Source organism: Lotus japonicus, chromosome 4 (assembly GCF_012489685.1).
Source record: "Lotus japonicus ecotype B-129 chromosome 4, LjGifu_v1.2".
Taxonomy (NCBI): Eukaryota; Viridiplantae; Streptophyta; class Magnoliopsida; order Fabales; family Fabaceae; genus Lotus; species Lotus japonicus.
The window spans coordinates 69,976,901-69,989,453 of NC_080044.1; the positions used below are offsets into that span (position 1 = coordinate 69,976,901).

Sequence of the window (12,553 nt, forward strand, 5' to 3'; positions counted from 1 at the left end):
TAAAGTCAAAAATCCTCATTCAATTGAAACCAACCAACCAACCTCAAGAAATTTCAGTTAAGAAGCACCGAAACCCGTTTATTGCACTACTATTGCCTAGCCACGAGGGTCTATTTATACAAATGGGAATAAACCAACACACAGTAATATGACCCCATGAAAGAGGTTGTTAAAAGGTTACATCAAATAGGGTCATGCTTACTCCTACTCTAGCCATTCATGCATGCTATAAAGATATAGATAGATTGGCCCCATTGCTACCACTAGATATTCTCTTGAGCATTCTGATTCTGTAGGTACAACACATGGCCATCCCAATAGTGTTTGTTTGTTTGCCCACGGCATATATTTCCACCCAACCAAACAGTAGAGTTAGGGTGCAATAACATTGCCTTGGGTACTCAGCAACTGGGATGAAAATAATAAAAACAGACTTAGAATGTAGAAGAAAAAAAAATACCAAAACATAACCTACTTTTAATCAAACAAAACATACCTTGTTTATAATTATAGGAAAGTAGTACTATGTGAAATATGTTGTTTCACTTATATGGGGCAAATATGATTGAGGAATTGTGACCCCCAAAACCAAATGAATTAGATAAGGCTGCCTTGATATCCAGCCTCTCTTTCTTTGGGCCAACAAGCACTGCAGCATCCTGGTTTAAATATGTTTATTAGACAACCAAATTAGATAACTGTAAACCCGGTAAATGCACAATTTTAAACAAAGGATGGATGTTGCAACAGGTAAACATACCACTCCTTTATCTGGGTTTTCTAGGTTGATATTCGGATGAACCCACCCACTTCTGATTGCCTACATAATGGAAAAACATAGATCAGTGCATGTTTGAAAATTCCTCTATAACTGATTCTAGAGCCAGAATCAATTTGGGGAGTAGCTTATGTCAGTAACTGGGTTTAAGAATTGATTCTGATAAAAGGAAAGTTGATCAAAACATGCTATCAGATATGTTTCATTGTAAAAATGAAACCAACTGTTCACATTTCATAAAAAAGTGATTCATTTGTTTTTTTACCTGAATTGTTGCTACAGCTTCTACACCACCAGCTGCTCCTAGTAGATGACCAATCATAGATTTCGTGGAATTCACTTTTAGCTGTACATTAAGACATCTTTTGCTAAGCATGGCAGTATAAGTAACAGTGCAAATCAAAACAATTAAAGAGAGCACCAAATCAATTATCTTTGAATTGGCTAGCAAGTCATATAAGAACATGAAAAGGGAAATTTACCTCGGGGTTTTTACCAAAACAGTGAATAAGAGCCTGGTACTCTTTAAGATCTCCAGCTGGTGTGGATGTGGCGTGTGCATTTATGTAATTCACATCCTCTCTTGATACTCCAGACTGAGCTAATGCCTTCTCAATGCAAAGTATTACACCAGCCCCTGTTTGAGGATGGGATAAAGAAACATAAGTTCCAGCCTGAGTCTGGAGTCACTGATCTCCAAGAATGTCATTTCTCACCAAGTAGTCAATCACTTTTAGTCTACTAAAATTGTCAATAAAGTTTCATTCACACTCCCCAAAAAGTGTAAATGGAGTGGAAATGAAGTGCAGAGAGTAAGAGATAGAGTAAGAGATTTGATTGATTATATGATTGAAAGAGAAGAGAGAGATAGATATATAGATTGAAGGTGGAAATGAAGTGCAAGTGTGAATGAATCATAGCTCTAAAATTGTCATGATGAAAGTGTAATACATTCCAAAGTTTTTAAGATCACAAAGGATGATTTTTGAACGTCTCAATCACACACAGAATTTGTAATAACTACTAACAGAAAGAAACATGTGACATAAAACAAGTCTGAATGCAGAAGCTCCACATTCGCATTATAATTTATAAGTGACCAGAAAGATATACAAGCGCTTCTTTTCTTTTATAATATGCCTTAAATGATTTGACAAATATAGAAGATGCACTTGCATTTCCAGACAGTGCAACAGCTTCATCACAAAAGCCTAATTTTTATGAACTCAAACTGACAAATGCTACACAAATAGAAGCATAGGCATCCATATGAACAGAAGTGTTGAAACATAGCATGAGTAAACAAAAGTTAGACTAAAGATATGCAACTTTAAGCTTCTATACTATTATTGTCATGAAATTACTCCACCAAGTAAGCAATATAATAAGAACCAAGAAGAAAATATCATACGCTTGTCTTATTTCACTGTTCTCTCTTGAGATCCTAAAGGGTAGAACTGTAGAAGTACTTTTAAACCCAGACCATGTTCATCAAGATGTTTATACGAAGGTGATCAGTACATTTATAGATGATTTGTGCTTTTAAAATTATATAAATTAAAGGACCTTGAAGATTTAATATTTACCATCAGGACGTGGTTCAGTTACATGATATGCATCAGAGGTAAAACTCCCACCAAGGAATTCGGCGTATATGACTGCACCTCTTTTCTGCAAGGTAAAAAATTGGATAGTTTAACAAATTATAGCCAAAAGGGATATATTTACTTAATTTAGGGATGATATAATGTCAAATCAAGACTGCAGTAAAATGAAAAATAATAGGCAGTGAAGTGATGACAAGTATGAAGAACAATCCTAAAACAAGATACAACAGATGCATCAAGCGCTCTAAATACTGTTGGAGGGAACTGAAGAATTAGGTAAATCCTAACACAAGGTACCAATTATTAAATCAAATTAGAAATACCTTAGCATGCTCCAATTCTTCTAAAAGCAAAACTCCAGCCCCTTCCCCCATGACAAATCCATCACGATTCTGTAATATCATAACAATTAGCTGATGGTTAGTAACACAAGATCAGGACAAGGTGTAGAATAGAATGGATATAAAGACCAAAACTGCAAGCATTTAGTTTCTGTGACATAGCAATTCATGTACCGATTACTTTTTTAAAATAAATTCAAGTTTAATTAGTGTTTTTCAAAACTGAAACTATATGTCAGCTCAGGAAATTGAACATAATTTCTAGTTGTCTTTTGTTCTATTAGATCTGCATGACTTCACAGATTCATATTGCTGTATTGCTTTTTAAACTTTGGCAGTTGGTGTCTTTGTATCCTAGGTGTTCACAAATAATATGTAACTTTTGGTGTTTCTGGATTTAATTTTTATTATATAAAACAAGCAGTATTAGAAATAGAATAAGAAGACAGCACAAAAATAAGGAGAATAAAGAATTCTAAAACAAAAAAGATAACCACTAAAATAAACACAAAAAAGTCCTACAGATCTTATCACTGAAGAAGAGCTTCGGAATCTTATCACATATCTGAAGTAGTGACTCCCATAAATTACAATGTGCTTAATTTAACAAACAAAGTTTGCTTGATGAACCTTCTAAGTTTCACAAAGGTTTATGTAAGGTAACCGTTGTAAATTATTACAAAAGACAAGGCATACCCATCCAATTTAAGTAGGGGTAAAAAGCACCAAGAATGTAATAGTCTTACTATATCCCAAGGGCGGGAAGCTTTGGAAGGATCGGTATTTCTCTGTGAGAGTGCCCTGCATGCCACAAAGCCTCCCAAACCTGCATCAATGATTGTAGGATACATGTCAGGTTCATGGCATGATGACTCCATACAAGCCATAAAATGAGTAACAAAAGAATACCAATTGGTATAATAGTAGCATCTGAGCCACCACAAAGCATCACATCCTGCAGAAATATTCCACAATTATTAAATTTGTTAGCACCTTTGGATAAAATGAAAATCTCATTGTTTGGGGAAGAAATCCGGGATCCTAAGAGCAAGTATCAAAGTAAAATACTTACGGCTTCACCTCTAATGATATGGTTTGCTGCATTCAGTATACAAAAGTTACTTGTAGCACAAGCTGTAGAGATAGAATAATTAGGGCCCATCCATCCCTGCAATCCATAAAAGAATCATTAATCAAACATCACCAGGAAAAATAAAGAAGCTTATGAGTAAAACTAAGACACCTAATTATGGTCTATAGTAAGCGCTAAAATCTATTTAAACTAACCAGATCCATTGCAAGCATGGCAGAACCCATATTTGTTGTGGCAAAAGGTACACAAAAAGGATTCATCTTCTTATATGATATTCGTAAAGCTTCCACAGCATCATTGAAAACCTGTTCAGACACAGAATAATAACAAAATGGTCAACCAATCAATGCCATAACATTGCAACGTATAATATAGTCCTGGCTCCATTTTGATTTGCATTCAACAGTAAATTTAATCCACAATACCAACAGGTGTTACAACTTACTCACAATCTCATGATGCTATTAGATATAAAATTGAACTACTGAAAACAACAAAAGTCCTAATTTTTCTTCAACTTTTGAATCTCAACATGCGGAAGAGTAAATGTCGGTCACCTTCATGCCACCCATTGCTGAGCCAATCAAAACTCCACACTTGCGTTTATCTAACTCATTCATTATATCTTCAGTAAACCCACCATCAGCCAAGGCCTTTTTACCAGCTATAAGCATGTAAAGCATAAATTTATCCATTCTCTTTGAAAGTTTTGGTGCTACCCAGCCATCCGCTGAGAAAGACTTAATTTCTCCAGCTATCCTCTAGAGAGAAAAAAATAAAAGAGTATTCAGAACAATGTCTGCAGCAGGAAACAACTGAAAAAAATTTAGTTCAAATAACTTACTGTCGGAAATTCTGCACAATCAAAAGTCTCGATCTCACTTATGCCACTAACACCATCGAGTAAATTATTGTAGAAGACATCTGGATCATGACCAAGTGGTGTAACCACGCCCAAGCCTGTCACAACTACTCGCCTTTGTTTTGTAGGAGGCTTTTTCAGAGTTGTGATTTCTTGGGCAGGTTCCAAAGCTACGGCCATCGTTTTACCTTGAAAGTTTACAATTCCAAGCCATAGGTCAGCACTGAGCAATTGGAACATGAAATATGAATAGTGGGACATAAAAGTCATGTCTATAAATTGGCATCCTTCTACATCAGCACAACTTAGGAGGCCTATCATTCAAAAAATGTAATGCCAAAACCATTGCATTAAAGAAAAAGTCAAACGCTTAAAACTAAGTAATGCAAGCATATTCTTCAATTTTCAAGGAGGTACACATTAACATTGGTCAATGAAGACAACTACTGACGAAGAATAAATATGCTGAGGTTTAAGCAACCAGGTTACAGAAAACCTTAAACAACAAAAATGCTATGAAATTGAAGCCTTGTCAAATTGAAGCAGAGTCTTAACTATCCATCCATTGTTTAGAATAAAAAAAGATAGATTCCTGGACCAGACCCTACCAAGCAGCTACATGGATGAGAAAAGCATCCTAGTACCACAGAGTACAGACATGTGCAGAAAGTTGAAAAAAACTGAAGAACTAGGAACCAAATCATAGTAAAAAAATTCATCCTCCAACCAGAGACAGAGTTGGCCATCATGTGGCGATATTTTCAACATTAGCTTCAGGAACACTTCATTGGAACTCTTAATTGAGTGTAAAAAGGAAAACTCACAAGGGCTTTATCTTGCTTAAAGTAACTTTCTCAACATGTGATGAAAACAACCTCCATGAAATTGCAAGAATACAGCAGTGATGACCATAAGATGAATAAAAAACAATTAATCTATAAAAAAATTAGAATAGATTTTTTTCTATTCGATATATACGAGAAAGGCAAATTGTAGAGTTGAGTGACAAGTGTGTTGTACCGACCCAGTACTAACCACGTTAGTTTCCTTAACACAATGAAGCAGGTGAAACAAACATTGGAATTAAACCAGAAATCCACATAATACAAAAACAAAACAAACCAACCAAAGACAAAGATCCCAACCAAAACCACGAGGTTTTGATGAACAGTTCAATAAAAAAAAAACGCATCCAAACGAAAATCATGAAAATCCCAGATGTGACGATCAAGTGTAGAATGGAAAAAATGAAGAAATACCCATTATAAAGAACACAATCCACAATCTGAAAAAGCTAAACTTGTAAGGAAATTGAAGATTACCAGAATGAGGGTGTCGATTGAGACGCTTGTGCCTGCGATTAAAAGTGGAAGAAGTTGTGGATCCAAAGGCATTGTGGCAGGGTTGAAGGGAAGTGATGAGACCCTGAATGGTGGTGGATCCGTAGAGCGATGAAATGAAGGCTCTGGTGGTTCTCCGGGACCTGGTGGAGGAGCGGAACATGGCGTGCGAGGTTCTGGGACGGTCAGCGTCGCACGTGACTGACATGCAAGCGGCGACGAGCCACGTGCAGAGGGATGAGGTTCCGGCCATCGACATGGATGGAATGAAATCAATACAGTAAGGGAAGAAGAAGGTTGAGATTGTGAAGCTAGTTTTCAAGGACTAGAAGCTATAGAAGAAGCTGAAGAAGAAGAATGAAAAGATGAAAGCGAGAAACAGAGACACATGTAGAGATTGAAATGGAGGAAGGTGAAGAGGAAGAAGAGGAAGAAGAAGGTTGAATGAATCGATCTCTGTGTTTTCTGCAATCTGAGTGAGTGTGTGAGTCGTTCCGGCTAAGTGCTTTCTCACAAGTGAAATGACAGGCACAAACGATATTAATAAATTAATCAAGAAATTTTGGAGCTTTATAGTACTATTTTATTTTATTATATATTTCTCACTTGATTGATCATTTTATTTTTTTATTATGTAAAGTATTATAAATTACCAACCATTTCCAAGACTGTCTTCAGTATTTGGATTGTGAATATAGAAAAATTTGTTAGAATTAGTGTGATTTTCGAGTCTCAATAAAACTAGTTTCATGATCCCGTTTGTAGAATACACTAAGTACCTAAAGCCTTGTAAATTAGGACATGATTTTTTATAGTCAGTCTTAAGAGTTCTTTGAGTCCGACAGCTTTCTATGCCTTGGATTGAAGCATCAACTTTTCACCCTAAATTTCTATAAAAAAATGTCTTTTTGAGCCCAGGAGCTTCCTTACCATGGAATGGGCACCATCCTTTTACTTTAATTTTTTTTATATCCAAAGTTTAATAAAAAATATATCACTGATTATTTTTATAAGTTATGTTAAATAAATTTTAATATACTGTAGAAAGGTTAGAATAAAAAATTATTTTTCCCTTGTATGGTAGTAAAAAAAAATTATTGTCATTTTGAACAATTTATAAGAAATCTGATTTCTTGGAAAAGAAAGTGAAAAGTGCCAGAAAATTAATTGGCTTTTACTAGTATTTTAACATTTTTCACTGTTGATTATCAACAGTGAAGGTAATCTTTCTCCAAGGAGTAGGTGGGTCTTTTTGTTAGTTTGGTGGCTCTTTGGTATTGTTACGTAATAGCTACTATAGTTAGTTTTTCCTCTTTTTCTCTTGTATTAGGTTGAAGTACCCCTTATGTTTCTTATCAATATATTTCTTATGGCTTATCAAAAAAAAAAACAACATTAAAGGTGGGGTCCATGCTGGGATCCATCATCCATGTGTGGAGAAGAAGCCATGAGGACCTGGACTCTTGGCTGGGAAACGAGCACGCTAGGGGCTTGTTTGTTTGCAGTTTTGTTTTAGTTTTTAAAACAATTTTTAGAAACAATTTTTAAAAAGAGTTTTCATAAGAAAAAAAACATGTTGAATGACATGTTTTCCAAAATTTAGAAAACTCATATCTAAAAACTAAAAATAGATACTGAAAACATCTTTTAGCTGTTTTGGTTTTTTATTTTTAAAAAATGAAAATGAGAAATGTTTTCAAAAACTGTTTTTGAAAACTGGTCATAACAAATATGTTCTCAGTTTTTAAAAACTGAAAACTGTTTTGAAAACATGAAACAAACAGGTCCTAGGTCTCTGCTTTCCCACTTCATATTCTTATTTAATTATGTTATATAAATAGTGTTTTTACTTTTTACATTAAAAACTGTAAAATTATTAACAAAAATGCCATTTTGCTATAAGACCCGGTAGAAATGGTTTATGGGGAAATGCTTGTTAGCTATAACCATGTGAACCAATGAAATGATTAATTTATAATTTGATATTTTTTCCATTAAGTCATCCTTATTATCCCAAAAATCTTCTTTTACCGTCTATATATCCAATAATATTTTTTCTTTTCAAAAGTACTTTCAAAATAAATAAAAAATCTTTTCAAAAGTGACTCCTCCACTTTGTTTATTTCCATTGATTTTACAGAGTTGAAAATTTGGAGTGTGTAAAAGGACGGTGAAAAGTGCAGCGCTGTCACTTTTCCTATCATGCGGCAGTGAAAAGTTGAAAACGTGAGAGAGTGGATTAGTGACAAAATAACTTGTAATTAACTTGTCAATTTTTTTTGGTTACAAGAGGAAGATTAACAAAAGAAAGCGACTAACTAACTGCATCTAGAAACAACGATGCATAAACAAAGGAAGGTGGCCGACTCCAAACTTGCAAAGGAGACCCCAACATGCTAGCTTCACGAGCAAAGGTATCCGCTGTGTTGTTCCGGTCCCGCGTAACAAGGGAAACGCTACTCCTCTGGAAAGTTCGCATATGCTCCAGCACTTGACTGATATACTCCCTGTCCCAATACCCGCTGAGATCGCACCCTGGTTGAAGAGCTTCAACAACTTGGAGACAATCAGACTTACACTCCACAACTCTGAAGCCCTGCACCACCGCTTCCTTGAGACCCAGCTCCACAGCTTTGAGCTCAGCTAGGAAACTGCTTCCATGACCATAGCTCACTGAGGTTGCAGAAATCCAATTGCCATGTTTATCGCGAAGAACAGCCGCACAACCCATACGCCCCAACTGCGGATTCCAGCTGCCATCCACAGCTACGTGCACTCCCGAAGGAGAGCTCCCATCAACAACATTCACATCCATCCCCGGTTGTACCTGATGTTTCTGCATTGACGTACGCCAAAGACAATCATCCCGAAGGATACACCGTAACACTTGGTTCAACGGAAGCACTCGAGTCTCGAACACGCTCATGTTGCGCCACCGCCAGAGCCACCATAACACTGCCATGCCCAAGGTGCTATTCCGGTGAGTAATGACGGATAAAAGCCAGTTGTCGAAAGCTACATGTGGCAGTGGTGCCGGCAAAACAGTATTAAAGTAGCTCCAAAGCAGTCTCGAGTCAGGGCAGTGGCGGAATAAATGGTCCAGGTCTTCATGATCCGAGTCACATCGAGGGCAAGAAGCGTTACTAGCAAGGTGCGCCGTAAATCTCTTTGCGTTGGAGGGCAAAGCTCCATGGGCAAGGAGCCAAAGGAAGAAACGAATCTTCTCTGGAACCCGCAGCTTCCACACTTTCCTCCAAACTCCCATGTTTCCCAGCGCCGGAGCTGTCAAACTATAGTAAGCTGTGCTTGGTGTGTATCTCCCATTGGGACTGTGACTCCACCTCAACGAATCCGCTTGGTTCCTCGCTTGTGGGATGGTAATGTTTACTAATTCAGTAACGATTTCCGGAGGTAACACCGTGTACAAGGCATTGAGGTTCCACCTCCCCCCCTGCCATAAATCAGCAACAATGAGCTGTGTATCTGCAATATTGACAAAGGGAACCCGATCACACAATCTCCCTGTCCCCATCCAATTCACATACCACATGGAAGAAGAGCCATCACCTAGAAGGGGCTTGAAACTCGGGCCAACATATTCGATTGCGCGGGTAATACTTCGCCAAATATAAGAGTCGCCACTCTTGTATGCTCCTTGCAAAACACCATCAGGCTTCAAGTATTTTTGAGACAGAGCAGTAACCCAAGGCTTCCCATTGTGATGAAGTAAATCCTCCACCAAAGATCCAAGCATGGCTATGTTATTAAGACGAGCACTTCGAAGGCCCAAACCCCCATGTTCCTTCGGTTTGATGATCTCGTCCCAGGAAACTAAACTCCAACCGCGATTGCTATTCCCTTTAGCCCATAAACAACAACGAACTTTCTTGTCAATAATATCACAGATAGCTTGGGGAAGCCATAAAGATTGCATAGTGTAAATGGGAATGGATGTTAACACGGACTTCGCGAGACATAACTTTCCGGCTTTGTTCAACATGCGGGTTTTCCAAGATGCTAATCTAGCATTAACCTTATCAAGGATAGGGAGAAAGACGTCTCTGGTAACTCTTCCTCTTATCAATGGAATGCCAAGGTATTTACCAAGATTGGATGCCCTCCTAAAGCCCATGATTGATGAAAAACTCTCCTGAGTAGCATGAGCAACAGTTTTGGAGCAGCACATTCTAGACTTGTCCAGATTCACACGCATGCCCGAAGCCTCACAGAAATCCTTCAACGTCTCCGAGACAATATGCAATTGATCCCTACTCGCTTGACAAAACAGAAGAATATCATCTGCAAAAAATAAGTGGGAGATATTCATACCTTCCTTAGCAATACGAATAGGGTGCCAAGAACCCTCCACAACTCTTTTTTGGATTAAGAGCGCTAATCTTTCCATGCACAACACAAAGAGGTACGGGGATAACGGGTCACCTTGGCGGAGACCTCTTTGAGGGGAAAAGGACTCAAGCTTAGATCCATTCCAAAGAATAGATATGGAAGCCGATGTAACACCCCACATGATTAACTCAACTATAGTTGGAGGAAAGCCAAAGTCATGCAAGGTGGCTCTAAGAAAGTCCCAACTGACTCTATCATAGGCTTTCTCCAAGTCAATTTTCATAGTCACCAAGCCTCCTTTACGCTTGTAGGTATGGATTGTATGCATGACCTCCTGTGCCAGAATAATGTTATCCTTGGTTCCTCTCCCAGGAATGAAGCTACCTTGGAGGGGGTTGACCAAGTCATTCAGAAGAGGTCGGAAACGATTAACTAGGACCTTTGTAATCACTTTGTAAGCAACATTACACAAACTGATGGGACGAAGATCCTTGAAACGCAGAGGGTTCTCAATCTTGGGAATGAGGACAATGAGGGTCTCTAAAAGAGAAGTCTCACCTTTCCCATTAGAGAAAGCATCGACCACCATGGCATGGAGGTCATCGCCTAGAATATCCCAATACTGCTTGAAAAAGAACGCTTGAAAGCCATCAACACCTGGCGCCTTGAAAGAATTCATGGCCATAACCGCACGACGAACCTCCTCAAGAGAAACAGGTTCAACCAGGTCATCCCTATCCTCCGCAGAAATAGAAGGAGGCATGAGCTCCATGACATGGTTACGAACAACCTGGGAATCAACAGAAAACAGGTTAGTGAAAAAAGCTTGTGCACCCGCCTTTAGACCCTCCGGATCAGTGCACCACTCATCTCCAACAAAGAGCCCATGTATCTTATTTCGCTTCCGGCGAACCACCGTCTGAATATGGAAAAACTTTGTGTTACGGTCACCAAGCTTCACCCATTTCTCGCGAGACTTCTGATACCAAATAAGTTCCTCTTGGACAAGTATTTGGTTATATTCATCATGCAACTCTTTTTCCAAACGGAGCAAGGATTCAGTTTCATGTGCTTCAAGCTCATGTTGGAGGCCCTGCAACCTACGCTCCACCAGCTTCTTCCTCCTTGTGACGTTGCCAAATACGGTCATATTGAAAGTTTGTGATGCCACCCGGATATTACTAAGCTTCCCCGTCAAGGATGGGGGTGGTTCCTTCCAAGTATTACGGACCAAGGGTTCAAAAGCGGGATGGGTTGACCAAGCTGCCTGGAAGCGAAAAGGCCGTGATTCGCGATCACCAACAAAGGCACTGCATCTAACCAGAACGGGGCAATGATCCGACGACACTCGAGCCAAATGCTCCACGTAAGCCTCCGGGAAGGTGTGGCGCCAAGCAATGTCCCCAACAGCTCTATCTAGGCGCTTTGCAATGGTACGACCTCCGTGTGGCCTTCTCTCCCAAGTGAACTGCTTCCCAGTGGAACCCAGATCGAGAAACTCACAGGCTTCTAACATGGAGAGCATACGGTTTGTTCTGTTTTGACAAAACGCGCCTCCTGACATCTCTGAAGGGGAGATGATTTCATTAAAGTCACCCACAGCAAGCCAAGGTTCCAGAATCCTATGGCGAAGATCGAATAAGTACCTCCAAAAGTCCTCTCGCAACGAAGGATTAGGGCTTGCGTAAATTGCTGAGCAAGTCCAGGCTCTATTATTTACACTGATAGAGATGGTTACAGCTTGAAAATGAACCTCCACCACTCGCACATCAAAGCTTCTGTTAGCGGGCGCAAGAATCCAGATTCCTCCCCGATGACCAGACGCTTCCGAACACCCACAAAGGTCATACCCAGCTCGACGCCAAAACGAAGCAACTGTATCAAAAGGACAATGTGTCTCAACAACTATAAATAAGGAGGGACGAAAGGATCTAATCAAATCCCTAGCCCTCCTCTGACCATGAGCTCCTGATGCTCCCCTAATGTTCCAAGCAAGTACATTCAAGGATGTATTATCCATAAACATGGCGATTAGGCAAACAAGCAGGGTTCACTGCCTGCTCGAGGTATTAGGATCTGCAACTGCTGCTCCAGGGTCTAGGGGGTTATCTGCAGTCGCATGAATCACCATATTGGTCGCCTGACCTTGTCCTCGCGAGCCTTCATCATCCTCAAGTAACGCATA

General features: G+C 39.1%; 1 protein-coding gene across 1 annotated transcript; it reads right to left on the reverse strand.

Moving 5' to 3' along the window:
• On the reverse strand, positions 1–6,555 carry LOC130711287 (3-oxoacyl-[acyl-carrier-protein] synthase II, chloroplastic-like). The gene is made up of 14 exons (XM_057560838.1): positions 6,004–6,555; positions 4,664–4,869; positions 4,377–4,580; positions 4,014–4,124; positions 3,799–3,894; positions 3,636–3,681; positions 3,473–3,552; positions 2,709–2,777; positions 2,365–2,449; positions 1,261–1,415; positions 1,044–1,124; positions 761–820; positions 497–659; positions 1–408 (listed from the first exon to the last, which is right to left on the reverse strand). Exons 1-13 carry the CDS (start codon positions 6,278–6,280, stop codon positions 543–545), a joined length of 1,587 nt encoding a protein of 528 aa, XP_057416821.1. The 5' UTR covers positions 6,281–6,555; the 3' UTR covers positions 1–408; positions 497–542.
• Positions 6,556–12,553: the final 5,998 nt, after the last annotated feature.